The sequence below is a fragment of the Acinonyx jubatus genome, chromosome B1 (assembly GCF_027475565.1).
Source record: "Acinonyx jubatus isolate Ajub_Pintada_27869175 chromosome B1, VMU_Ajub_asm_v1.0, whole genome shotgun sequence".
NCBI lineage: Eukaryota > Metazoa > Chordata > Mammalia > Carnivora > Felidae > Acinonyx > Acinonyx jubatus.
The window spans coordinates 200,474,023-200,501,777 of NC_069382.1; the positions used below are offsets into that span (position 1 = coordinate 200,474,023).

At 52.9% G+C, this 27,755-nt stretch overlaps 1 protein-coding gene across 2 annotated transcripts; it reads left to right on the forward strand.

Moving 5' to 3' along the window:
- On the forward strand, window positions 1-27,335 carry NELFA (negative elongation factor complex member A). 2 transcript variants are annotated; one of them, XM_027065500.2, is made up of 11 exons: window positions 1-327; window positions 19,303-19,474; window positions 20,662-20,823; window positions 22,062-22,151; window positions 23,640-23,770; window positions 23,866-23,935; window positions 24,307-24,395; window positions 25,087-25,198; window positions 25,982-26,262; window positions 26,361-26,464; window positions 26,596-27,335. In XM_027065500.2, the coding sequence occupies exons 1-11, from the start codon at window positions 118-120 to the stop codon at window positions 26,864-26,866; spliced, it is 1,692 nt and encodes a 563-aa protein (XP_026921301.2). In that variant the 5' UTR covers window positions 1-117; the 3' UTR covers window positions 26,867-27,335. The 2 variants fall into 2 exon arrangements, with proteins under 2 accessions (XP_026921301.2, XP_026921354.2); XM_027065553.2 differs by having other exon boundaries at window positions 3-327; window positions 26,361-26,460.
- The last annotated feature ends 420 nt before the right edge of the window (window positions 27,336-27,755 follow it).

Consider the following 27,755-nt stretch of genomic DNA (forward strand, 5'->3'; position numbering starts at 1 on the left):
GGAAACGTCCCCGCGGCTCGTCCGGGCGGGCGCCGCCATGTTGGGGGTCCTCGCCGCGGGCGCGTAGGTGTCTTCATAAGATGCCGGCTCGGCGGCGCCCGGCTTTCTCCCCCCAAGATGGCGTCCATGCGGGAGAGCGACACGGGCCTGTGGCTGCACAACAAACTGGGGGCCACGGACGAGCTGTGGGCGCCGCCCAGCATCGCGTCCCTGCTCACCGCGGCGGTCATCGACAACATCCGCCTCTGCTTCCATGGCCTCTCGTCGGCCGTGAAGCTCAAGCTGCTGCTCGGGACGCTGCACCTTCCGCGACGCACCGTGGACGAGGTGAGGCGGGCGGCGGTGGGGGGGCCCGGGCCGCCCCTTCCAGTGACCAGAGACCTCGGGCCCTGCTCCCTCCCCTCCGACCGTCCCTAACGTACCCCCTCGCACCCCTGGCCCTGACCCTCACGGCCCACCGCCCCCTCACCCCGTCCCCGCGGACCCTCATTCCCGCCCGGGACCCTCCCCCTCACACCCCCTCCCCACGGACCCTCATTCCCGTCCCGGACCCCCTCCCCACACCTCCCTCCCCCGCCGACTCTCATTCCTGCCCCGGTCCCTGGTCCCCGACCCTCATCCGCCCTCCCCGCGAACCCTCATTCTCGCCCCGGACCCTCCCCCTCACACCCCCTCCCCGCAGACCCTCATTCCCGCCCCGGACCCTCCCCTTCACACCCCCTCCCCGCAGACCCTCATTCTCGCCCCGGACCCTCCCCCTCACACCCCCTCCCCGCAGACCCTCATTCCCGCTCCGGACCCTCCCCTTCACACCCCCTCCCCGCAGACCCTCATTCCCGCTCCGGGCCCCCTCCCCACACCCCCTCCCCGCAGACCGTCATTCCCGCTCCGGACCCTCCCCCTCACACCCCTCTCCCGGAGGATCCTCTTTCCCTCCCGGGACCCCCTGGTCCCCGACCCTCACACCCCCTCCCCGCGGATCCTCACTCCTTCCTCCCAGGCCCCGCCCCCCTCTCCGGCCCGTCCCCCCCCCCCCCACAGGCCCCACCCTGCTCGCGCTAGGGTCCCGGGGTCGGGAGCGGCCGGTGCGCCCTGGCCGGGAGGGGAGGTTGGGGCGGGGGCCGCGGGGCCGGGGCACCTGTTGGCGGCCGGGCTGCGGCGGGCTCCCGCGCTGCGAGCGGCCTGGGGGGCGGCGAGCTGCCCGGAGGACGCGGGTTCCCGGAGCGGGGCGTCTGGGACGAGACGGAGGAGCTGCGGCCCTGGCGGCCCCGCAGTCTCGGTCCCTGGCGGAACAGCCGCTCGTTTAGGGCCCTGAATCCTTGGAGTCTTGCCACCCTCCCATTTTCCGTCTTCCGGGTCAGTGGGCAGGGGTGTGTTTCTGTGCTTTCCTGGACGGTCCTCGGCGTCGCTTTTCGTGCACGCGGCACTAGTGTTCCCGAATGCCGAAGCCCCGCCGTGGTGCCGGCGGCCCGCAGCGACGCTGCGGTGGTTGGTGGCTTGTGCGGGAGCTGTGCCGAAGCGCCCGCGGGGGGCCGGTCCGCGCCGCCCGGCCTCCCGCCCGCGGCCCGCGTGCCTTTACCGCGGCGGGTGCCTTGCCGGGAGTGGGCGGGGCTCGGCTGGAACGGGCCGGGGGCTGCCGCTTCCCGCGTGGCGCGTGCGGCGTGGCGCGTCCGCTCTGCCGCCGGCCCTGGGCCATTTTCCTTGCGAGTGGCCTTCCCTTCCCGGGGCCGGCAGCTCTCCGTCCACCCCGTCCTGGGGAGACCGTGGCTGGCGGCCAGCTTTGTGCGCTGGCGCCCTGCTGTTGCCCGCGTCGCGGTGTTTGCGTTAGGGTGTCCGCAAGCGTGTCTCTGTCCAGGGTACGGTTTCTGGGATTGGAACTCGGGGGCGGGGGAGGGGGGCGGGGGGGGGGGCTCGGCACGATGCTGAGTTGTTTTTCCAAGTGGTTGTATCCAGTTGGACTCCTCACCGGCGCCTGCCGGCCTGGATGGAGGGTGTGGGAAGGTGTTTGGTGGGGCTTTCTTGTTTGTTTCTTCCCAAAGTACCTACTCCATTTTTTAAATTGAGGTATATAGTTGACCTACAGTGACATTAGTTATATTCGGGTGTGCAGCATAACGATGCAGTGTTTGTATGTATTGTGTGATCACGTCAATACATCGATCATATATGCAGATCGTTTCTTGTGATGAGAACGTTAAGAAAGTGTTTAATGTTTACTTTTGAGAGAGAGAGAGAGAGACAGACAGTGTACGAGTGTGTGTGTGTTGGGGAGAGAGACAGAGAGAGAGAGAGAGAGAGAGAGAGAGAGAGAGAGAGAGAGAGAGAAATGGAAACACAGAGTCCGAAGCAGGCTCTGGGCTCGCAAACGGATCATGACCTGAGCCGAAGTCGGAAGCTCAACCCATTGAGCCACCCGGGCTCCCCTAATGTTTATTTATTTTTGAGAGGGGGTGGGGGAGGGCAGAGAGCAAGGGAGACACAGAATCCCAAGCAGGCTCCAGGCTCTGAGCTGTCGGAGCAGAGCCCCTTCAGGGGCTCGAACTCAGGAGCCATGAGACCATGACCTGAGCCGAAGTCCATCGCTTAATTGACTGAGCCCCCCAGGCGCCCTGTGATGAGAACTTTTAAAGACTTACTCTCTTGACAGCTTTCAAATATGCAGTACAGTATTAAGTGTAGGCACTTCATTCAGTGGTTTTAACTTGTATTTGCCTTAATACTATTATGGTTGAGCTACTACTACTAATGTGGTTCGTGTGTTTATTCACTGATTTTACTTTTTGTGAATATTCAAATCTTCTGTGTTTTCCTGTCTTTTTTAAATTGCTATGTAGGTTGAAAATATACATACATACGTACGTTGGGTAGCAGTCCTTTTTTCAGTTGTATGTGTTACAGATGTTTTCCAGTTTCAGCTTGACTTAGCCCCTTTCCTGGAATCTTCGGACGTTCGGAAGCTCTTAGCTCTAAGTGTGTGCTTGTACCAGTCCCGCCTCCCTCAGTGATTGGGGGGGATTTTGTCTCGCCGGGCATGTGCCTCCCTGTGGGGGGCGGGGGTGGTGGGGCTCCTGCTGTCCGGTTTGAGCTGCACAGTCTGCCTTTCACTTGCCAGTCTTCAGTCTACCTGGAATTGATTGTGCTGTGAGGCTGGGAGTGCAATTTTGCTTTCCATATGGATGTCCAGTGAGTCCAGCACCACTTCCGGAAACAGCTGTCTCTCCCCGTTGATTTGCACTGTCACTGCTTCGGTCGCTTCTGGGCTCTGCTCTGTTTCTTCAGGCCATTTGAATGTGTCATTGTGCTAATAGCCCACTGAGTCCTCTTACCGCCGCTTGACACAGAAGCCTTGACAAGCAGCCCCTCCCGCTTTGTTCTTCAGGGGCATCTCGGGCTATTCTTGGTCGGTTCTACTTCCACGTGTGTTTGATCTTCCCTTCTGAGGTTACACATACCTCACGTTGGGATTTTGACCGACATGGAAGACCGAGTTGAACTCACGATGCATTCTGGGGTGAAACCGTCTTAATAATACTCAATCTGATAGATTGTGAATATGGACATATGTCTCTATTTAGATCTGCTTTAATATTTGTTATGAACTGCTAACGATTTTCTCCACAGAGGCCTGCCATCCTGTTAGATGTATTACTCGTTATTTCACATTTTTCATGCTGTTGTAGGTGGTATCTGTTAAAATTTTATTTTTAAAAAAAAAATTTTTTTTCAACGTTTATTTATTTTTGGGACAGAGAGAGACAGAGCATGAACGGGGGAGGGGCAGAGAGAGAGGGAGACACAGAATCGGAAGCAGGCTCCAGGCTCCGAGCCATCAGCCCAGAGCCTGACACGGGGCTCGAACTCACAGACCGCGAGATCGTGACCTGGCTGAAGTCGGACGCTTAACCGACTGCACCACCCAGGCGCCCCTTAAAATTTTATTTTTTAGATGAGTTTGTGAATAGTATCTGTGCCAAGGGCTTACTAATTGCAATAATCTTTTCTGTAAACTATTTTTCTGTGTCTTTCCTATTCTCTTTCCAGTTATGTTTTTTCTTGCCTTACTGGGCTCACCAGGACTCTGTCTTGTTTCTCATCACACAGGAAGAACTTGGACTGTTTTGCCAGTAAATACTATGTTTCCTATTATTTTGGATGGCTAGCTTTTGTCTGGTTAAGGAAATTCTTCTCTATTTCTAGATTTTGTTTTAAGTTATAATCATGAATGAGTTTTAAGAGTTCTATTTAGATATAATTTACAAAGCATACAATTCACTCATTTGAAATGTACAATTCAGCAGCTTTTAGTATCTTCACATTTGTGTAACCATCGTTCTAGACAATTTTAGAACATTTTCATCAGCCCCCAAATAAAGCCTGTACCCATTAGCAGTCTCCCCCTCCAGCCCTACCCCCCTTCCCTAGCCTGAGGCACCCACTTACCTGCTTTCTGTGTCTAATGATTTGTCTATTCTGGACATTTCATATAAATGGAATCATACAATGTGTGGTCTTTTGGGACGGGCTACTTTCAAGGCTCATCCATGTTGTAACACGTGTAAGTATTTCATTTCTTTTTTGCAACTGAATGATATCCATTGTATTGATAGAACACATTTTATTCATCAGTTGATGGCCATTTAGGTTGTTTATACTGTTTTACTATTATGAATAATACTGTGAAAGTTCATGACAAGTTTTTATGGGCATATGTTTTCAATGTGGACATTGGATGTCAATTCTCAGGTATATGCCTTGGAGAAGAATTGTTTGGATCATAACTATTTTGAGGAACTGCCAAACTATTTTCCATAGTAGCTTCAGCATTTTTACATTTTACACGAGTGATTTTTGAGTGTTCCAATTTCTTACATCCTTCCCAACTGTGTTGTTATCAGTCTTTCTGGCATAGCCATCCTAATAGTGTGAACATGAATGGATTTTGAAATTTGTCAGATGGTTAAAATATCCCTTGGCATGTAACTCACCACATTTATAGAATAGTTTCAATTGTAAACCAGCTTTGCATCCCTGAGGTATAAACCTAATTTAGTCATTTTATATTGTTGGATTATGTTGCCCAGATATTTTGTGTAAGAATTTTGTATTTATGTTCCTGGGTGAAATTAACCTTTAATTTTACTTTTTGAAATTGTCCTTGTCATATTTTGGTACTGAAGTTATGCTATCCTTATAAAAGGAATTGTGGTGTATCCTCTGTTTTCCTTTTCTTTGGAGTTTAATAATCGGATTATTACGGGGCGCCTGGGTGGCGCAGTCGGTTGAGTGTCCGACTTCAGCCAGGTCACGATCTCGCGGTCCGGGAGTTCGAGCCCCGCGTCGGGCTCTGGGCTGATGGCTCAGAGCCTGGAGCCTGTTTCCGATTCTGTGTCTCCCTCTCTCTCTGCCCCTCCCCCATTCATGCTCTGTCTCTCTCTGTCCCAAAAATAAATAAACGTTGAAAAAAAAATTTTTTTTAATAATCAGATTATTTCTTCCTAAATGTTTGGTAGGACTTAGTAATAAAGCTATGTGGGGGAGCCTGGATTTCCTTTGTGGAGAGATTTTTGAGTATTGATTTTTTTTCCTATTTATTATCTTTATTTTATTTTTAAAGTTTATTTATTTATTTTGAGAGAGAGTGCTGTGTGCATGTGTGTGAGTGAGAGAAGGGCAGAGAGAAGGAAAGAGAGAATCCCAAGCAGGCTCTATGATGTCAGCACAGAGTGGGATGCAGGGCTAGATCTCATGACCCTCGGATCATGGCCTGAGCTGAAATCAAGAGTTGGATGCTCAACTGACTGAGTCACCTAGGCACCCTGTTTTATATTCTTCTTAAGTAAAAGTTTGATGTTATTTTTTTTTAAAGGATTGACCATTTCTACTAAAGCTTCAAATGTATTGGCATAAAGTAGTTAATATCCTCTTATCTTTTTAATATCAGAAGCATGTGTAGTGATGGTCCCTTTTTCATTTTTTGTTTTTTTTTGATCTATTTCACCAGATGTTTGTTAATTTTATAGAACTTCAAAGGACCAACTGTTGGCTTTGTTGATATTCTCTGTTATGTTATGTATTTGTTATCTGTTTAACTACTTTTTTTTTTTTCATTTTCATTATCTTCTTCCTTGTATTTCCTTTTTTCTTTTGGTCTTTTACTAATCTCTTAAGATGGAAGCTGACCTCATTTTCAGTGCTTTTTCCCTAAGATACATGTATAAAGCCGCAAGGTTTTTTGTAATCACAGCTTTAGCTGCATTCTGCAAGTTTTGTTAAATAGCATTTTCGTTAAGTCGCAATACTTCCTCATTTCTGTGATTTCTTCACCGGCACTGTAGTTTAGAATTGTTTCTTAGTTTCTGTACATTCGAGAGGGAGAGATTTTAGTTATGTTTTGTTAGTGATTTCTAGCTGTATTGAGTGCTCATCAGGATACAGTCTACATTATTTCAGTTGTTTGAAATTTAAGATTGCTTAATGGCAAAATATGTAGTCAGTTTTTGTAGACATTGTGATTGAACTTGAGAAGCAGATTTATTCACTAGTTTTGAGATCCATTGCCCTGTATATGTTCATTAGGTCAGTTTGTTTATTGTATTGTATAGGTCTACTGTAGTCTTACTGATTTTTAAAAGAATTACTTCATTTATTAGTGAGAGGGGTATGTTGATGTCTGTTATGATTATAGATTTGTCCATTTCTCCTTACCGTTTTATCAGCTTTTGCTTTATATATTTTGAGGCTATGTTACTAGGTGCATGCAAGTTTAGAATTGTTTTAGTTGCCTGTTAAGCTGAACCATGGATCTTTATATAGAGCTTTCTGTATGTGGTAATGTTTTTTGTGCTTAAAGTCTTTTTTGGTCCAACGTTAATATAGATGTATCAGCTTTCTTTCACTGATATATATCAATATATGTAGTTCTGGGACTTCATAATACCAAAACAATTTTTATTTATTTATTTGAGAGAGAGAGTATGCATGTGCACGCATCTGATTGGGAGAGGGGATGGGGAGAGAATCTCAAGCAGGCTCTACCCAACACGGAGCTCTATCTCATTAACTGTGAGATCATGACCTCAGTGGAAAATAAGTCCAGAGTCAGAGCTTTAACCAACTGAGCCACTCAGACCCAGGCACCCCCCCACACACACCAGTGTGTGTGTGTGTGTGTGTGTGTGTGTGTGTGTAAGGTAAGCTCTACGCCCAGTATGGGGCTTGAACTCAATGACCCCAAGATCAAGAGTCTCATGCTATACCAACTGAGCCAGCCAGGTGCCCCTATATTACAAGAAATTATAATAAAGGAATTATTGGCTAGGTTGCAAAAGGATTAGGCCATTCTGGGTAGTTTACTTTTCTGAAAAGCGTTTTTATTTTCTTGGTATTAAAACTTTTTTATTTTTCCCATTTTTTTTAAATGTTTATTTATTTTTGAGAGAGAGGGGGTGTTTGTGAGCAGGGGAGGGGCAGAGGGAGAGAGAGACAGTGTCCGAAGTGGCCTCTGTGTTGACGGCAGAGCGCCTGATGTGGGGCTCGAACGCATGAATCATGAGATCATGACCTGAGCCAGAGTTGGGTGCTTAACTGACTGAGCCACCCAGGCGCCCCTCTTTTTTTTTTTTTTGTTAGTATTTTAAGTAATCTGTACACCCAGCATGGGGTTTAAACTCACAACTCTAAGATCGAGAGTCTCATGCACTACCAACTGAGCCAGCCAGGTGCCCCAAGCAAATTTGCTGAAACATCGTAATTCACTTAGCTATCTTAATTATCTTTAAGTTATTTAAGTATTGAATACATTTGAAATGTCATTCTAAAGATTAAGTTTTTCTATATAAGACTGTAGATACAGGGGGACTAGATGATTGGGCTGGACGTGTCCACAGTGTGTTAGAGTTCTCCAGAGAAACAGAACCAACAGGGTGTGTGTGTGTGTGTGCGCGCACGTGAGTGCACGCCCTATAAATACTCACATATGCCATATACGGGGGTGGTGGTGGAAGGAATTGGCTCACGTGATTAAGGAATCAGAGAAGTCCCAAGATCTGCAGCCAGCAAGCTGGATGGAGACGCTAGAAGAGCCGGTAGTTCAGGCCAAATCCAAAGACTGGAAAAGACCAGTGTCTCACTTTGGCCAAGCAGGAGTTCTGTCTTCAGTTGGTTGAATGAGGCCCACCCATACCAGGGAGGGCAATCTGCTTTATCTAGTGTGCCAATTCAAATGCTAATCTCATCCAGACACACCTAGAATTGAGGTTTGGCCCGATGTCTCCATGTGTCGGCACCGGCACCCCCGGCCCAATCACGTTGACACGTAAGTTTAACCATCACAACAGCATCTGCTACAACCTGTGTTTCATTGTGAAATCCTGAAACCAGTTTACTAGTTTTATGACGTATCTAGTCTTCTTAAAAGCTAAGTAAACAACAGTCTGTGGCTAATACCGGGGGGAGGAAAAGAAATTTGAATGATCCAGTGTTTTAGTTTATTTAGTAAGGGGTACAGAAGTAGGTTAGGGCTCCTGCTCTTTAAGAAACTTTTATTCTGGCTAGGGGAGTCAGAATGATGCCTTGAAAATGGAGGCGAACGATTTCAGGATATTATGTACATGAGGTGTCTTGCTGACTACAGAGTGTCATAAAATGTGAATAGTGACTTTGGGATGTTTGAGCTGTATTTGAAAAGGCATTCTAGGAAATAAATGCTACTGGAAAACACCAGTGACCACTGTGGTCTAAGACACTGACATTGGCGCCAGTGGAAGTCTTAGAACAGCGGGACCAGGAGATTCTGTGTATTCTGTAGAGTTAGCCAGGTCCGGAGTGACCATGGGAAGTCTTGGGGATTCCAGTGACCAGTGACCGGGAGGGCGAGAGATGTCTCAGCTGGAGGGTCAAAATGACAAGGCCAGCTGCACAGGGAACGATACCCAGTTTCCCCCAAGGACACACACTGCTGCTGTGAAGTGCTGAGCCCTTCCCTCGCGTGGCTGTCTTACTGAGAAACCGTTGACTGAAATTACAGACTCAGAAACTTGGCTGTCTGAACTCAGGAAGAAGGAAATGTCCCACTTGTACCTGGAGGATCTCAGATGCTTAGACACACAGAAGCAGCCTCAGTTTCCAACCCAGGGGCAGAGGGTCAGATGAGGAGGGTCTGAACATGACTTCTACCTCTCTTACCTGTGTTGTTTCCAAGGACACTGGACCCAGGTCTGCATCACGGTTCTGACACAGACCTTTTTTACACACGGGCTCACCACTTCGTTGAAATTTCACCTAAACTTTGCTGTCCCCCTGGAACCTAGTACCTCTGTTGTTTTTCTGCGATGGTGCCCGTGAGCCTCTGGCCTGCAGCTCTGTCACCACAGCGAGCCAGCAGCCTGGCACCAGGCTGTAGGCTCGGCTGTGATGGTCCCAGACCGTTGGTGCAGGACCGTGGTTCACTCGGTCGTCCTGCGAGTTTCCAGTGGCACGTTTTGGTGGGCTTTTCAAATTACAGGTATCTTTAATCTGTCTGTTCTAGAAAATCTCAGCAGTTATTTCTTCAAACACTGCCTTCACCCCAGTTTCTCTCCCTTTCTCCCTGATTCTGCAGTTAGGTGCATATGGGACTTTCCTCTCTTTCCTGTGTAGCCCCTTCCATATTTTCTAGTGGCTTCCTTTCTTTGTTATGGTCTGGATAGTGCCTGACTTACCACCCCATCCCTTACTTCTGTCTGCTGTTAAACTTTTTACTGGCTTCCTTTTCCTTCCTACAAAGGCTGTTCTGTCGCACTTATTCTTTGACCCCTACATCCTGCTCCCACGTTCCCTGTAGGCAACAACCATTCTGTTCTACTTAAAAGAGTGTCTTGTTTTTAGGTGGGGACTTTTCTTTCCTTTCAGGTGTAAGTGATCTAAACTGCCTGTATTTAAGGTGTGTAATGTGACATGTACACACCTGTAACATTAGGACAGTGAAGGTTCCGGCGGATCACAACCCATGTCTCCTCCTGGCCCTCTCCCGTGCAACTGCTTTCTGTCACTACAGATTAAGTTGCACATTATAGAACATTATATACATGGAATCGTACAGAGTGGGTTTTTTAGGTCTCGCTTCTTTCACTCAGCATATAATTTTAATATTCGCCCATGTGTTACGTATGCTAATGGTTCATAACTTTTGTTTTTAAGCTTATTTCTTTAAGTGATGTCGACACCCATCCCGGGGCTGGAACTCACAACCCCGAGCTCAAGAGTCACACGCTCCACTGACTGAGCCAGCCAGGCTCCCTATAGTTCATAATTTTACTGCTGAGTAGGTTGTCTCGGTATGGGCATGCCCCATTTACGGCTATGTCCCTGCGTGCACTGCTGTTCTCTGGAGGAAGCATGTAGGAGAGGGATGGCTGGGTCCTTTTTCTTTTTAACGTTCATTTGTTTTTGAGAGAGAGCCTGCACGTGCACATGAGTGAGGGAGGGGCAAGGAGAGAGGGAGACAGAGGATCCGAAGCAGGCTCTACGATGACAGCAGGGAGCCCGACGTGGGGCTCAAACTCACGAACCATGAGCTCATGACCTGAGCCCAAGTCGGACACTTAACCGACTGAGCCACCCAGGCACACTGCTCTCCAGGGTGACGGTACCACTCACCTTCCCACCAGCGACATACGAGGGCTCCAGTTGTCTTCTACATTTGGTAGCGCCTTTCTAATTTTAGGCATTTTTTTGAAACAGAGTTTATTTTTAAGTAATCTGTGTGCCCAACATGGGGCTCGAATTCACAACACTGAGATCAATAGTCGCACACTCCCCTGGCTGAGCCAGCCAGGTGTCCCTACAGTCAGGCGTCCTAATAGGTGTCAGTTTGTACTTCCATAATGATAGTGACATTGAGCATCTTTTCTATCAGTCTTACGTTGCAAATCTTCCATATTTTTAAAAAAACTTTTGAAGTTTATTTCTGAGAGAGAGAGAGAGAGAGAGAGAGAGAGAGAGAGAGAGAGAGACAGCCAGTGGGGGAAGGGCAGAGAGAGAGGGAGAGGGAGAATCCCGAGCAGGCTTGGTGCTTGTCAGCACGGAGCCCAACCTGGGGCTTGAACTCATGAACTGTGAGGTCATGACCTGAGCCGAAATAAAAGAGACTCGGACTCTTAACTGACTGAGGCACCCAGGGGCCCCTTCACATATTTAAAAAAAATTTTTTTTTAATGTTTAATATTTTTGAAAGAGAGACAGCAAGCAGGAGAGGGACAGAGAGCGAGCGAGACACAGAATCCGAAGCAGGCTCCAGGCTCTGAGCTGTCAGCCCAGAGCCTGACGCGGGGCTCAAGCTTACAGACCACAAGATCATGACTTGAGCTGAAATCGGTCACTTAACTGACTGAGCCACCCAGGCACCCCCACTTACTACTTTTAATTGATGTAAAATTATATTGTCTACATACTTCAGCAATTTTTTTTATTCATTTATTTTTTTAAATGTTCATTTTTGAGAGGGAGAATGCACGGGCACGCAAAGTGGGGGAGGGACCGAGACAAAGGGGGACAGAGAATCCCAAGCAGGCTCAGCACTCAGTGCAGAGCCCAGTGTGGGTCTTTGAAGTCATGAACTGTGAGAATATGACCTGAGCTAAAGTCGATGCTTAGCCAACTGAGCCATCCAGGTGCCCCCCTTCAGTTCATTTTTTTTAAACAAAACATTATTTTTAATTATGTTCAGCCATGTTGCTGTTTATCTAATCCAAGGGTTGATAAATAGACCTGTGACCTGTCTGTATGGTCTGTGAGCTAAGAATGTTTGCACGTTATTGAAAAGTTTATTTAAGCCTGTCTCATATCTTCCTCCCTCCTTCCCTCCCCTCCCCTCCCCTCCCTTATCCCATGTGGCCCACAAGCCCTAAAATAGTCACTGTCCAGCCCTTCAGAGAAAAATGGGCTGACTCCTGCTCAACTGTGCCCCCGCAGTTGGTGTCCCTGTGCACGTCCCTCCAGCCCTGGGTGGCAGGCTGCAACCAGCTTGGTTGTAACAAGCAGTGCTGTAGGACAGGGCTTCTTACCCCTGGGTCACTGTGGAGCTATCTTTGAAATCTACGCCCAGGTGGAAGTGTTGGGTCACAGAATGTATCTGCTTAAGTGGTGACATTGTAGTGTCCACACTCCCACCTGCAGTGCCTGAGGGTACTTGATTCCCCCTCACTCTTGTCACACCTGGTTTTGTCCACTTTTCTGGTTTTGTGGATCAGATGGTTAGAAATTGATAGTTTGTGTTCATTTGAGGCATCTGTCCCCTGTGTTCCTTGCCTTGTCAAATTTCCTTTATATGTTGCCTATTAATAGCATCTGCCTTTGTTTCTGTTGGGGTTGCTGTCTTGTTGATTTGCAGGGACTCTGTATATTTTGGGTAGTAAACACTGCTGGTTTTGAAAATTACAGATTGCATCTGCCATTTTGTTACCTGTTAACTTTTTCGTTTGTCCTTCGCGGAACAGAAATCTTTCATTTTAATACACAGTAAGTTTTTGGTTTATGCTTTGTGCTTTTGAAGTTTTAAGAAGTCGTTAGAGGGGCGCCTGGGTGGCGCAGTCGGCTAAGCGTCCGACTTCAGCCAGGTCACGATCTCGCGGTCCGGGAGTTTGAGCCCCGCGTCGGGCTCTGGGCTGATGGCTCAGAGCCTGGAGCCTGTTTCTGATTCTGTGTCTCCCTCTCTCTCTGCCTCTCCCCCGTTCATGCTCTGTCTCTCTCTGTCCCAAAAATAAATAAACGTTGAAAAAAAATTTTTTAAAAAGAAGTCGTTAGATGTGCCTCTTTTGTTTCTTTTCACTGTGTAGTTCTTCCATTCACAGATAGGTCTTTAATGCGCCAGGAGTGCACCTTTGTACGTGCTGTTATATTGGAAGCCAGTCTCACTTTTCTCTGTTCTGAGTCCAAGATCTGTGTGCAACCATGCATTTAGATGCATGCATTTTTCTCATGGATTTGTGACGCTGTGTGTATATGAGAGTGTGTGTGTGCATGCTTTAGGGCATGTGGCGTTGCCCTCTTGGCAAGAACTGGAAGGTCCTTACTCCAGCATCTGCCTCCCCCCAGAGACCCAATGAAAGCTACCATGAGAACACAGTTGAAGATAGGATTCTTCTTTTTTTTCTTTTAATGTCTATTTATTTTTGAGAGAGAAAGAGAGAGGGCATGAGCAGGGGAGGGGAAGACAGGGAGGGAGACACAGAATCCAAAACAGGCTCCAGGCTCTGAGCTCTCAGCACAGAGCCCGACACTGAACTCGAACTCACGAACTGTGAGATCATGACCTGAGTGGAAGTCGGACACTAAACCGACTAAGCAACCCAGCCGCTCCTGAAGGTGGGATTCTTGCTGAAGATTTGGTTTAATCTAAAAATGGTTTGGGGGTGCCTGGGTGGCATAGTTGGTTAAGCATCTGACTTTGATTCAGGTCATGATCTCATAATTTGTGAATTCGAGCCCTGTGTCAGGCTGTCTGCTGTCAGCTCAGAGCCCTATTCGGCTCCTCTGTCGTGCTCTGTCTGCCCCTCCCCTGCCTGCACTCTCTCGAAAATAAACATTTAAAATATAAATGAATGAATGAATGAGGTTTGGTCTGCCATAATGAAACACAACGCAGCAGACATTCACTTTCTTTTTTTTTTTTTTTTTAATTTTTTTAATGTTTATTCATTATTGAAAGGCAGAGACAGAGCACAAGCGGGGGGGGGGGGGGGGGGGGGCGGTGGACACAGAATCCGAAGCAGGCTCCAGGCACTGAGCTGTCAGCACAGAGCCCGATGCTGGGCTCGAATTCAGGAACCGCGAAATCATGACCTGAGCCAAAGCTGGATGCTCAACCGACTGAGCCCCCAGGAGCCCCAGACATTTACTTTCTTACAATTCTGGACTGTAGGACATCGAGACCGAGGTGCTAGCTGATTCAGTGTCTTCTGAGGGCTGTCCTTCTGGCCTGCAGACGGCAGCCTTCAGGCTGTGTGCTCACACCATAAGAGAGGTCTGGGATCCCTTTTGTAAAAGGCAGGCACCCCTTCCCTCAGGACCCCGTCCCCTCCCGCTACCATCACACTGGGAATTAGGGCTTCAGCGTGTAGTTTGAGGGAACACGCATTCAGTCCATAACAGTAGTCTTTTTGTTTTTAACCTCCCTGCCTTTTTTTGTTAACATTTTTAGAAACTACCGTCCATTTTGCCTTAGGGTTGTTGTATTAGTTTGCCAGGGCTGCTGTAACAAAGTAGCACAAACTAGATGGCTTAGAACGACAGAAACATAGCGTCTCACGGCTCTGGGTGGCCTCTCCTGACTCGGGATGGCCTCGGCTGTTTGGTTGCTTATAGGAGCATCGCTCCAGTCACATAGCTGTTTTCTCCCTGTTTCTTTACCTTGTGTTTCTTCTGTGAGTGTCTCATGTGTGTCCAAGTTTCCCCTCTTTGTAAGGACACCAGTCACAATGACTGCATTTTAACTTGACCACCTCTGTAAAGGCTCTGTTTCTGAATAGAGTCATATTCTGAGCCACTGGGCATTAGGACTCTGCCATATCTTTTTGGAGGAGCACAGTTCAACTTAAAACACTAGGTTTACAGGGCATCTGGGTGGCTTAGTTGGTCTAACATCTGACTCTTGATTTTGGCTGAGGTCATGGTCCCAGGGTCGTGGGATCGAGCCCTGCATCAGGTTCTGCACTGAGCATGGAGCCTGCTTGAGATTTTCTCCCCACCCCCCCTCCCCCACAGCAGCTCTCACTTGTCCTCTTAAAGAAAACACCCAAAACAGGGGCGCCTCTGACTTCAGCTCTCGTCATGATCTCACGGTTCAAGGGTTCAAGCCCCACATCGGGCTCTGTGCTGACGGCTCAGAGCCTGGAGCCCGCTTCGGATTCTGTGTCTCCCTCTCTGCCCCTCCCCCACTTGTGCTCGCTCGCTCTCTCTCTCTCTCTCTCTCTCTCAAAAAAAAATAAAATAAATTAAAAAACCAAAACCACTAGGTTTTTGTGAACGCAGGTGGGTTCTCAGTTTATTTTGTGCTCATGTGTGAGCTGTTTTGAGAGCACGTCTTGTGTCTTGCTTGTTTCTGCAGCTCTAACACCGCACCTCACCTGGCTCTCGGGAGAGACTCTGTCTATAGAACAACTAAGTCATTAGAGGGTCTGGTTAGCTGCACATCTCCTCTCGGGGAGGCTTGGGGAGGGGATCGCGCACGCGTCATTCCCTTCACTGCCTCGCAGAGTCTGCTTTATCTGGTGGGTCTCTTGGTGGGCGCAGAGCTGTTCCCGTCTTCCTCTGCGGGGAATGCTCTGCCTGAGTGTCCTGTTGCCTAGGTGTGTAGGGGAGCCGGAGGGCACGTTCTTCTCGCCCGGGTGTGCAAGAGAGCCGGAGGGCACGTTCTTCTCGCCCGGGTGTGCAAGAGAGCCGGAGGGCACGTTCTCGGAAGTGCTGACTGCCCTGAGAGCACATAGCATGTAAATTGTGACGCATGTTGCTAAGGTAAAAGCTTTGTAGACGTTATGCCCGCTTACGTTCTGGCATCAGCTGCTGTTCCTTTATTCGCGGAGGGGAGTTGTGGCACAGGCACTCCTGGGAATGTGCCCGTGCTTTTCCAGGGAGTGGTGACAGATTTGGGGTTTGGCCCGAGGTGGCCGAGTCCAGGCTGTTCTCCCCGAGGGGCCGCGGTGGTCACCTGCCCAGGTACCTGCCCCGCGCCGCCAGACTCATGCGCGGGAAGCTTGTCTCCTTTCCGTTTGCGTTTCTTTTACATGGAGTGAGGCTGAGTATCCTTTGCATTTTTAAGAGTTTTGAATCGTTTTCTGGTAAACCTTTTCTTACTGACTTGTAGGATCAAGTGTGTGTGTGTTTAATGCCTGTGATAGGAGTTGCAAGTACTTTTTCTCTAGCTTGTCGTGGCTCTTTTGATTGTATTTATGGGGTTTGGGCTTTTTTGGGTTTTTCCATGCCAAAATAGTTGTGTAGTAAAGTTGATACTCTTGCCTTTTGTGGTCCTTGGTTTAGAATCGTATGTACAGACGTCTTTCTCACTTAGCAGTCACAAAAAAGGATTCCTGTGGTTTCTTCTAGTATTTTCACAGTCTTACTTTTCAAACTGAAATCGGATCCATTTGCAGCTTATTTGGAAATAAAGTGAGAGACTCGGAGCGTTCTCCATCGTGTGGCACATTCATAATGCATTTTCACATCTGGTAAGATTAACGCCCTCTCGTTACCTTCTTTTTAAATGTTTCTCTTATTTTTCTTTGTTGATTTTCTCAGAGGAATTTAGAATCAGATTGTCCGGTTGTGTGAAGAAAATCAGGAATTTGAGAGGGGCGGGTGACCCCACACTTAGCGGCTGAAGGAGAACGGCCTTCCCTGTGGCATCACGTGCCCTCCCCTTGCCCGCCAGGTCCGCGCAGGGCTGCTGCCCTCACTGCTCCATCACCTTCATTTGAACTCATTTCTCTGCTTTATGTTTTTATTGGAGAGAGTCGTAAACATGCATGTCACCAGCATCACACGCTCTGGAGGAGTATTTGCCGAATACTGGATTTTGCCTTCCTTCCTCTTTGCTTCGACTCTGGCTGTGACTGTGCCAGTGCCTGCCTGCAGAAATTAAAGCTCCTTTTGACCCAAGTACATGCTTCCTGACCCAGCTGTCGTCAGAGCTGCATCCTGGTGATGGGGACTGTCCCAGGCCGGCCTGGGCCGCCTCCTGGAGACACCACTCAGCTGTGCCTCTTGGGTGCTCAGGCGTGTGACGTCTGGGGACACGGCACCCAGGCAGGGGCCCGGGCCCGGGGGTGATGCCGGATTTGGAGACATCCTGCAGGCTTTGGCTACGTTTCCCTCGGTTACCCTTCTGGGCACTTCCCCCACAGATTTTTCTGCCTCGCATCATTTCTCAGATTGAGATATTCACATAGGACTCGTTCTTTGCACGTGCGGTTTGGTGGTCTGGGTACGTTCACAGTGTTGTGCAGACGTCACCACTCTCTAATCCAGAGCAGTTCGTCACCCCAGCAGGGTGTCCTGTCCCCATTAGCAGTCGCTTCTGTTCCTGTCGGGCCCCCGTCACATCTCTACAGCGCACCTGGAACTCGTCCACTGTGTGGTCTTCTGGGACTGGCTTCTTTGACTCAGCGTCACGTACTGAAGTTCAGGTTGCATCTGTGCTGTGGGTACACCCCGGTTGAGTCACCCCTTCACTGCTGAGCTCTTAGGAAGAAAGCCGTTGGCATGCAGGTCTCTGGGTGGACGTGCGTTTTCGTTCTCTCGTGTTTGTGCGGGAGTGGAGTCACGGGTCGCACGGTCAACTCCGTGCGCGTCTCACTGAGGGACAGCCAGGCTGGCTCCCCCCGCGCGGCCTCATTTTGCGTTGCCGGCAGCGGTGTCCAGAGGGTTCCGGTCCCTCTGCCCCTTTGCCCACGTCGCCCACCTGTTTGATTCTGCCCTCGCCCGGCTCGTGAGGCAGCGCCCGCCGGTGTGGGCCACGTCATGTTTGCAGCCTCTCTTCTGCGTGGTCGTTTGCGAGTATGGACACTCGGGAGTTTCCTCAGGCGCAGTCTGTGTGTGTTTCTTGTTCTTCGTGCTTCGGAGCCATTGCCCAGGGTGGAACCTGCCATCTTACTGCGCCACTTAGAACGCTGGGCGCTCAGTACATGCCATTTTCTTAGGCACAATTTTAGTTGGCCTGGGACGTGTTTTTATGCTCTTCTTGTTGTAGCAAGGGATGCATAAAGTTGTTTTAATTTGAGGGGCACCTGGGTGGCTCAGTCGGTTAAGCATCCAACTCTTGATTTTGGCTCAGGTCACAATATCATGTTTCGTGAGTCTGAGCCCCACGTTAGGCTCTGTGCTGTCAGTGCTGAGCCTCCTTGGGATTCTCTCCCTCCCTCTCTCTCTCAAAATAAATAAATAAACATCTTTTAAAAATTGTTTAGTTTTTTGGGGCGCCTTGGTGGCTCAGTCGGTTAAGCATCCAACTCTTGATTTTGGCTCAGGTCATGATCTCACGGTTCATGAGTTGGAGCCCCACATCAGGCTCCATGCTGATGATGCAGAACCTGCTTGGGATTCTCTCTCTCCCCCTGTCTTTCTGCCCCTCCCCTGCTCGCTCGCTCTCTCTCTCTCTCTCTCTCAAATAAACTTTTTAAAAAATTTTAAATTGTTTAATTTTTCACTTTGTGCTTTTTTGTTTTTAACGCAGCACAGAGCTTATATTATACCTCAGTGGAAGTAAAGGGGAAGGCAGTGGATGGGGCACTCTTCTGTAACAGCAAAAAGCCCCCCCTACCACAAATGTTTACAAATAAATGCTGCTTTTTTTCTTTTCGAATATTCATTTAAATTCTAGTTAGTGAACATATAGTACAATGTTGGTTTCAGGGTTTATTGTTTTTACCATCAGAGAACATATTTCTGCATATTTCAAGATGTGGCCTTTTAGAACTGGTCAGCTGGCATCTGACCCTGTGTGTGGCTGGCAGGGGAGGGGGGCCCACCCTGAAGCTTTGACCTCACACGTGGGTACCTCTCCTCCAGGGGGCGGGAATGGGAGGGGGGCAGGGAGCTGTGGTGCAGGTGAGAAGGGCAGGAGTGAGGAATCACATGTCTGAGGGATGGAAAGACCAGTGACCAGGTGGGGTGAGTGTAGGGCTAGTGTGGTCTTGCAGCGGCTCAAGGGTCCTGCCTTCTCCCCTTCCCCGGCCCTCTGTCTCCTGCATCCGTGCTCTCCCGTCAGGACTGTGAGCTCGCCTCTCCTTCCTGAAGGTGCCCCATCAGCAGGTTTCCTAAATGGGGGTGTGGGCCTGGCAAAGGCAGGGGCTTGTGTGTGGACAGCCCTCCCTCCTGCTGCTGTCCTGGCACACGGTCACCTGGGTGCCGCTAGGAGCCATCTAGGAGGCTGTGGGGAGAGGCTGCTGCGGGAGGGGGAGTGGGCAACAGGCGAAGGTGGGGGCGCTCAGTGTGAGTGGGCATCGCGACCTGGCAGAGGCCGTGGTGGCCCAGGGGAGCGGGATGGCCCTGGGGTGGGGGGAGCACAGAGGAAGGGGAGCCCAGGTTCCCGTGAGGAGGGGGCCGGGCATGGAGGCGGTGGCTGTGGAGGCTGGACGCTTCCCCACAGAGCTTCAGTGGGGTGTGAAGGGGGCTGCTGTCTGTGTTTGGGAACAAAGGTGTGCAGACACCTGCACCTGCGGGGGGCTGCTGTCCCCAGCTGGTTGCCAAGGCCTGTCAGCAGTGGGCGGGGCTTCCGGGAGGGGCGGCCGTGCAGCCCCCAGGCTCAGGACACTGTCTCTCCGTTCTCTGCAGATGAAGGGCGCCCTGGCGGAGATTATCCAGCTGGCTACCCTGGACTCGGACCCCTGGGTTCTCATGGTAGCTGACATCCTGAAGTCCTTTCCTGACACCGGCTCGCTTAACCTTGACCTTGAAGAACAGAATCCCAACGTTCAAGATATTCTAGGAGAACTTAGAGAAAAGGGTATTTGTGTGTGTGTTTTTTATGTGAGGAGGAGGGAAATGTGAACTTGACATCTACAGTGTTGCATTGTGTGCAGGGCAGTTGCTGCGGTTCCGGAAATGTTATCTGTGTGCATTTTCCACCCCCACCCCCACCCCCCGCCAGAGCTGCTGCCCAGCTTCTGGCCAGTCTCAGAATACCAAGCTTGTCAACAGCCCACAAGCCGCTTCTCACTGCTCAGCTCTGTGAGGCCATGGGCTCTGCCCGTTCAGGTTGCATCTCTAGAGCGTAGAACATTCCCTGGTACAGAGTAGATGCTCAGAACTGTGTGTTTAAAGTATCACCAGTTGAGTTATTTTGAGCTTGAACTGAAAATTATTTAGAAAATTCTCGTAAATGATCAGAGAAGGCATAGAAAGACGAGGAGGGCTGTTCCTCCCAGATCTCTCTCTGTCTGGAGACAGGTGCTGGTGCCCCTTCAAGATGGAGCCTGTGCTGCCACAGGGCCAGTAGCCTGGCCATTCCCCCCACACAATACAGAGTCTTTGGGAGCCCTGGGAAGCAAACCCAGGACGTCTTTGTCCTGGTGGTTATCCTGACCAGGGTCCAGGTGAGGCCTGCCTCTTAGGTGGGGAAGGGCCTGCTTTGTCTTCGGCTGCAGGGGGCTTCTTGGCCCCTGGGGGGGGGGGGCGGGCAGGAAAAATAGGGGTGCATTTGAGCTCCTTCCTCAAGGGTTTTCCCTGAGTTCTGACTCCTGGGGGGACAGAGAAGCCACCCGAGTGCTGCTTCTGAGGGCCAGGATCCAGCAGAAGCCAGAAGAGACCACTGACAGGGGCCCATGGAGGCTGCAGAGAGAAGCCTATGGTGACCACAGACTCACCTTTCCTATTGCTCGGGGTGTGTCTGGGCATTTCTGATGCCTGGGAATGCTGGAGACACTCTCCAAAAATTGTTGTATTGATGCACACCGGTGGGGCCCCATCCTGGTGGGTGGCCACCCACTTGACCACCAGCCATGTTGGTGGCCTTGACTGGCGGGCGACTGGTGGGGTGGAGACGCTGGGGAGTCCGTCTTTGACGGATCAAAGCGGAAGATCCGCAGCTGTAAACAGGAAACGGCATTTGGATTGTGTTTTCACATCAGTGGTGGAGACGGTGGCCTGGGTGAGGGAGCTCCTAACGAGTTGTGTCGGTTCTTGAACGAGCAGTGAATGAGTGTGAGGCGTCAGCCATGCTGCCACTGGAGTGCCAGTACCTGAACAAAAACGCCCTGACGACCCTCGCCGGACCCCTCACTCCCCCAGTGAAACATTTTCAATTAAAGAGGAAGCCGAAGAGTGCCACGCTGAGGGCAGAGCTCCTGCAGAAATGTGAGTGTCCGCCATCTAGGCGCCGGGCTGGTGGGGACCCTCTCCTCTCGGGGCCACCCTGCCGAGCTCACGGTCGTGCTTCGGCCTCGGTCTGTACTTCTACTTTCAGAGTTCTTTGATTTATGGCTCCTAACCTGTCTTCTTGAGACCGAGGTCTGCAAAGGTTTTTCAGAAATTTATTTACTGCTACGCTAAACTGTGTGTTCTAAAATCTGCTCTAGAAACTTCAGAATTTTCGGGTTAAAGGGTCTGTAATCTTGTTACAAAAAGTGAAATCTGCAAACAGCGATGTGGGCAGTGATAGGTGGCCTGGCAAAAGCTCCTGAAAGGCCGGCCGCTCCTGTAACTGCCTTTTTCTGGAGTTGCAGATGGCGTGCATTTCACCGTAAAGATGTTTCAGCGTTTTATTTAACGTTTTCTCAGATAGTAGCATGTGAAATGGGTGTGGAAGTTATTTGCTAGAAAAAAGGCAAGGAAGTTGATTCTTTTCAACCAAATTGCAAAACATATCCCGATAAACTTTTATTTTGAATGGCTACGGAATTGGTATCAATGACATACGTAAATGCCCTGGTTGCAAAGCATCTGGGTAAAACACACCAGCCATTGTGACTCTTAGTTCAGAATAGACAGTGTCTTGGGTCTGGTGCCGTGCTGTGGCTGCATGGGGCTGGTGGCCCCGCTGTCCCCTGTGGCAGAGCCTAGTGCTGGGGACCAGGCTTCCGGCCCCGCCTCGCTGCTCCCTTCCCCTTCCCCAGCACCCACCGAGCCATCTCAGGAAAATCTCGTTCCCTCCTCATACTTCTGCGTCTGTGAGGAGAAACGCCACACACGCTTTGCCTGATGACCACGGTCATCAGTGTCCAGTGAGGACACTCCCATCGGGGCTGCCCGACTTGAGACCTCACGCAGGGTGCCCAGGAGGCCTCCCTCCAGCCCCCCTGTGGGGCCCCTCTGGAGTACGGTTCTGCCCCTTCCAGGCAGCCCCACGGCTCTCCTTACTTGAAAGTAGGTCTTGTAAGCAAAAAACATACCATTTGCAGTCACATTGGGCTTCAGGGAACGTATGAATGTGTCTTTAGGAAGAGAGACCCGTGTGTGTGTGTGTGTGTGTGTGTGTGTGTGTGTGTGTGTGTGTGAGTGAATACTTACAGCACCTGCTTCCTAGCGAGTCATTTCGTGAGCGCCACGCACATGTACCGCGGGACACGCTGCTGACACGTGCAACCCTCTTACAGCCACCGAGACGGCCCAGCAGCTGAAGCGGAGCGCGGGCGTGCCCTTCCACGCCAAGGGCCGGGGACTGCTCCGGAAGATGGACACCACAAGTAAGGCCTTGCCCGCTGCGCTCCGCCCTGGCAGCCCGAGCACAGAGCCGCAGGACTCCTTCCTGCTTCCGGGCTTGCCTCTGGGTCAGAGATTGGGGTTTGGCTTCAAAGACGGTTTTTCCTGGTCAGCCACACCATTTAAATGTTGGGCCCCAAAGGTGCCTTAAGAGGTGTTGGGAAAGGAACGCGTGGAATGAGGAGAGCTCAGGGTTAATGCAGGTTTTCCACCTGTGGAAAGACCTGGAAGGATATACGTGGACATGCCAAGAGGAGCAAGACCAGAATTTGAGCAGGATGCGGGCGGGGGTGGGGGGGGGTAGGGAGAGGGTGCCCCCTGCACACGCTGAGTGCCGCCCCGCCGCAGAGCTTCGGGACTGACGGTGGACTGCGAAATGCCCCGGTGGCTGGTGCTCCTGGGCCGTACCTTCTTCCTTGCCTCAGGGCTGGAAACAGCCCTGCGTGCACATCACCGGAGCAGATAGGAGGAGCAGAGAACAGGTGGCCTGGAGCATGCCTCCAGAAGGCACCGGACAAACCAACCCAAGGGCAAGAGGCAGGGCCCAGGGTGACCAGGCAGCAGGGGAGGGGTGCCACCTGAAAACAGAGGGCACCCTGTTGGAGCTGACAGGGAAGCCTGGCGGGGTCCCTTCTAGAGGCCCGCCCACCCCGCTCACCGGAGAAAGCTCTCAGGTTCTCCACGCCCCAGCAACGTGTCCTGAGGGCAGTGCTGGCCAGAGGCTGCGTGTGCCCTGGGCCTGGCTCACGGGGTGAGACCTGAGCAGGAGCAGGCCTGCGGGCTGAGCATGGAGATGGGGTCCCGGGGGCGAGAGTGGGGAGGTGCTAGATGCCCAGTGGGGGGGGGGCAGGCCCTGCTTGAAAGGGAAGGTCGCTGTGTGTCAGGTGACTTCTTTTTGACACACTTAGGACCAACTTGAGGAGGAAGGGAGGGAGGGAAGGAGGAAGGAAGGAAGGAAGGAAGGAAGAGAGGGAGGGAGGAAGGTGGGAGGGAGGGAGGGAGGGTGATTCTGGCTGCAGTGTGTGCGTATCTAGCCTTTCACAGTCAGTTTGCTGGGAGGTACAAGAAGGGAGCGTGGGTAGAAGTCGCGTCCGTGCCGTCGGAAGCTCGCTGTGTTAGCATGGATGGCTGCAGACACGGTGTCTGTTTTTGTTCGTGCTTTGGCAACAATATCCTAGATTGGCTGTGATGTCATTGCTTCCTGTGGCCTTGCCCTCAGACTCGACGCCTGAGCCCTTGGCCACCAGGAGAGGGTCGCCCAGGGTCGCAGGTGTACTGGTGATGTCGCCTCCACCCACCCTCGCAGAGACAGGGCGGTCCGTGGGAATCGGGGTTGCACCCGCTGGGCTCGCGCATGGTGTCACGGGGCCGGTGAAGCGGGCGGTGTGCTGGCAGGGTGGCCTCGCTCCTCAGAGGGAAGCATGAGAGTGGCAGGAGACAGGCCAGTCCCTGAGGTCCCCACCTCTTTGCAGCCCCACTCAAAGGCATCCCAAAGCAGGCGCCCTTCAGAAGCCCCACCACCCCCAGTGTCTTCGGCCCCGCCGGGAACCGGACCCCCATCCCGCCTTCGAGGACCCCCCTGCGGAAGGAGAGGGGAGTGAAGGTAGGCACTTCCCCTCTGGTATCCGCGGCCTCACGAGACCGGCCTCGGTGTCCCTCACACCGCGGGTAAGGGCCGGCTTCTGTCTGTTTTGACAGCTGCTCGACATTTCTGAGCTGGACATGGTGGGAGCCGGCCGAGAGGCAAAGAGGAGGAGGAAGACGCTGGGTGTGTACACGGGGCTCCCTACGGGGTCTGGGCTGCCCTCCGCCGGGCGCTCGGCCGGGGAGCCGGGGGTCAGGCATCGGGGTGGGTCTGGGCTGCAGTCCACCTGGGGGCTGCGCTTCCCGGCCGGTCCCTCTCCCGGTGACTCGTCCCGCCGGTGGCTTTTGTCTTGACGCTAGGTCCTCAACTGGGGCACGGTGATCATGCGGGGCAGGACTTCTGGAAAATGAGCTCACTTTGTTCTTTGCCTGGAGACCGTGTTTGAAGCGCACGTTCAGTGTGGCGGTTCGGGATTGCACCCCGGGGGCCCGCTGGGCCCGCTCGTGGGGTGCGCGCAGTCGGGGCCACTGGCGAGGACTCTGTTTTGTCAGCAGATGCGGAAGTGGTGGAAAAGCCAGCCAAGGAGGAGACCGTCGTGGAGAACGCCACCCCAGATTACGCGGCCGGCCTGGTGTCCACACAGGTGGGGCCTGGGCGCTGCAGGGGCGCCTTCCACAACCACCCATCTTCCCCCACCGCCCCCCGCCCCCAGCTCCTCACGCGGCCGACATGTGGTTAGCCACACAGTGTGCCCTGTGGGGAGCGTGTGTGTGTGTGTGTGTGTGTGTGTGTGTGTGTGGATACGGGTGCGAGAGGCGTTGCACTAGGGCTGTGTGTGCGCGTCCCACATGTGCTCTCCGGAGGGCTCTGTGGTGAGCCTCCTCACCTCTAGGCCTTGGTTTCCCCTCTCTAGTGGGGACCTGTCTTTGGGGCCTCAGTCCTGCCCACAGTGGAGGGGGTCAGCGGGCAAGCATAGCCTGCTTCTCGGATTCTCGTCCGTGCAGACCATCCCCACGCAGCTCGTGGGGATGGGGCCACGGGCAAGGGCTTGCTTCCGGGTAACGGCCCAGTTTCCTTCCATTGCAGAGTGGTGTTTTCTCTCCTCCTGGCTGGCTGGTTTGGGAAGCCCCCCCTCCCCCGCCCCCTATGAGGCAGGTCCAGACAGGGGCTGAGGAGAGCAATGCCCGCCGTCCTGCCCCAGGGTTGGGAGTGCCTCCCGTGGGGGTGGAGGATTGAGTCTGAGGCTCACAGGGGAGCCAGCACAGGCCAGCGTCCAGGGGAAGCACTGAGCCCTGGGTCTCTTCTGGGAGGGATCGTAATAAAATCTGTTCCAGAAACTCGGATCCTTGAACAACGAGCCTGCGCTGCCCTCCACGAGCTACCTGCCTGCCACCCCCAGCGTGGTCCCGGCCTCGTCCTACATCCCCAGCTCCGAGACCCCACCAGGTGAGCGGGCAGGTGTCTGGCTCAGCCTTCTCCAGACCCCTCCCCAGCACCCACCGGGACTGCCGCCCGCTGGGGAGGGAGCAGATCCTCCCTTGCTCACATGGCGCTTCCCTGGGCGGCTGGACATCTGTGCTGGAGCAGACCCCAAGTTTTCACCTGCTCTGTCCTTTCTGGAGGCCCCTTTGTAGGGCCCAGTGGGGAGTGGGGGAGCTGGAGGAGGGGGAGGGGGTTGCCCAGCTGACGTCAAGATAGGGTCCAGGGATCCCCTCGCAGTCACAGAATTTCTGACAAAAAGGTGGACCCAGGGTAATGGACTTGACTCTGGGGCTCTGGCGTCACTGGGCTTAGCTTTGCCCTCCGGGAGCGGAAGTGGCCAGAGAGGGCCATGGGGGCCAGCAGCCCTGTTGGGCTGGAGGAGGCTGCCTTCCTGCGTTACCGGGGCCGTGGGGGAGGGGGGGTAGGGACGGGTGCGGGGAGGGGGCTGGGCCAGGCCTGGACATCTCATCTGCCGTCTGGAAGAGCCCGAGACTCCCTGCTCCTGCGGGGCCCCGGAGGTGCTGCCGGTGGTTCAGGCTCAGGCCCCAGCTTCCGCCAGACGGCCTCCTGCTGGGGACTCAGAGGCAGGACGGGGTCTAGCAGTCAGGGCCTGGGAGGTGGAGCAGGACCTGTCCCCTTGTTCTAGGGGCAGTGGAGCCCAGGAGAGCTCAAGGGCCGGGGGGGAGGGTGGGTCCCTGTCCCCCCTTCCTTCCCCCGCCCCCTCACCAGACCGCATTCTACTTACAGCACCGTCTTCTCGGGAGGCTGGCCTGCAGGCCAGCCGGCCGCCTGAGGAGCCCAGTGCCCCAAGCCCTGCGCTGCCAGCACAGTTCAAGCAGAGGGCACCCATGTACAACAGCGGCCCGAGCCCTGCCGCATCCACACCCTCAACGCCCACCTCTCCCCTGACGCCCACCACACCCCCGGCCGTCACCCCGGCCGCCCAGACGCCTCCCGTGGCCATGGTGGCCCCACAGACCCAGCCCCCTGCCCAGCAGCAGCAGCCCAAGAAGAACCTGTCCCTCACGGTAGGTGTGCCCGGGGCGGGCTGAGGCCTTGCCCGCCCGCAGCTGCAGTGGGGGCACCCGCAGTGCCCGGATACCCACACCCCTGTCCACGCTTGCAGAGAGAGCAGATGTTTGCTGCGCAGGAGATGTTCAAGACGGCCAACAAAGTCACACGGCCGGAGAAGGCCCTCATCCTGGGCTTCATGGCCGGCTCCCGAGGTAGGTGTGTGTGGCTGGCCCCGGGGGGGGGGGCGGCGGGATGGGGGCGGGCAGGGGTACGAGGGCCCCGGGAGGGGCGGGGGGACGGGCTCCTCAGTCCCCGGTGCCCCGCCCAGCAGCCCCTGCCCTCCGCAGAGAACCCGTGCCAGGAGCAGGGCGACGTGATCCAGATCAAGCTCAGCGAGCACACGGAGGACCTGCCCAAGTCGGACGGCCAGGGCAGCACCACCATGCTGGTGGACACCGTGTTCGAGATGAACTATGCCACAGGCCAGTGGACGCGCTTCAAGAAGTACAAGCCCATGGCCAACGTGTCCTAGGGGCCGCCCGCCGCCCGTGCTGGCCTTCGCCGTGGGGCTTGGCGGGACGGCCGCTCCTCGGGCTCCACCGGGCCCCAGCCCGCTAAAGCTTTAGGTTCATTTCTCGGGGGTGTTCTGGACTTGTTTTTTAAATTTTACTATGGGTTACCTTTTGTGTGATTTCAGATACTTTTTTGGATTCAATATTACATTTTCGAATGTTCAAGTTAACCAGAAAAGTTATAACTTCCGAATTTTAGCGACAGCTCTGCTTATTAGACTTTTATCTTTTTTATTTTTTCTTAAATTCCACTGACCACGAAGGAGGGCTTTTCCTTGCTAGTGCGACGCTCTCCCCGCCCCCCGAGGTTGAGGGGACCAAAGGGATGCCTGGCGCGGTGGACAGGGTGAGGTAGGGCTGCCGAGTACCCCAGGGCGGGAGATGCGGGCCGCGCTCACCGCCCGCAGCTTTTGTATCTGTCTTTTGTACGGTTGTGAGCGTTGAGACCGGTCTTCTGGTACCTGTTTTCATTGTAAAACTATCTGAGTAATTAAAGTCTAGCTTTTCTAAAGAAAGCCCCGCGGCGGTGTTTCGGGCCAGCCCGTCCTCTCTGCTCCAAGGGCCGCAGCCCCCGTTGGGGTGGGTGGTGGCGGGCTGGCAGGATGGTCACTCCCCGACTAGGGGGAGCCAGGGTCAAAGGCTCTCCTCAGGGAAGACGGAGGACCCGGGGCGGGGCTGAGCGTCCGCTCAGAAGGGTCGGCAGCTCCTGACCGTTTCACCCTCGATGGGGATTTGCTCATCAGAGTGTTTAAAAAAGCGGGGGGGGGGGTGGGGGGTGCATTTTTCCGAAAGGAGAGCTACACTTACTGTTTGTGGTGTTTGCTATCCCTCCGAGGCCACGGTCAGCTTCTACCAGGGCAAGTGAGCGGTGGAGCGACAGTCTGAGGACAGAGCCCTTCCCGAGGGAGGGCAGGCGGGGCTGTGCCAGCAGCCTC

Coding starts and splice junctions, on each gene's coding strand:
- NELFA (XM_027065500.2), top strand. CDS start 118: ATGGCGTCCATGCGGGAGAGCGACACGGGCCTGTGGCTGCACAACAAA. Junction 22,152..23,639: donor CCGGAAGATGGACACCACAA/GTAAGGCCTTGC, acceptor ACCTCTTTGCAG/CCCCACTCAAAGGCATCCCA. Junction 24,396..25,086: donor CCGGCCTGGTGTCCACACAG/GTGGGGCCTGGG, acceptor AATCTGTTCCAG/AAACTCGGATCCTTGAACAA.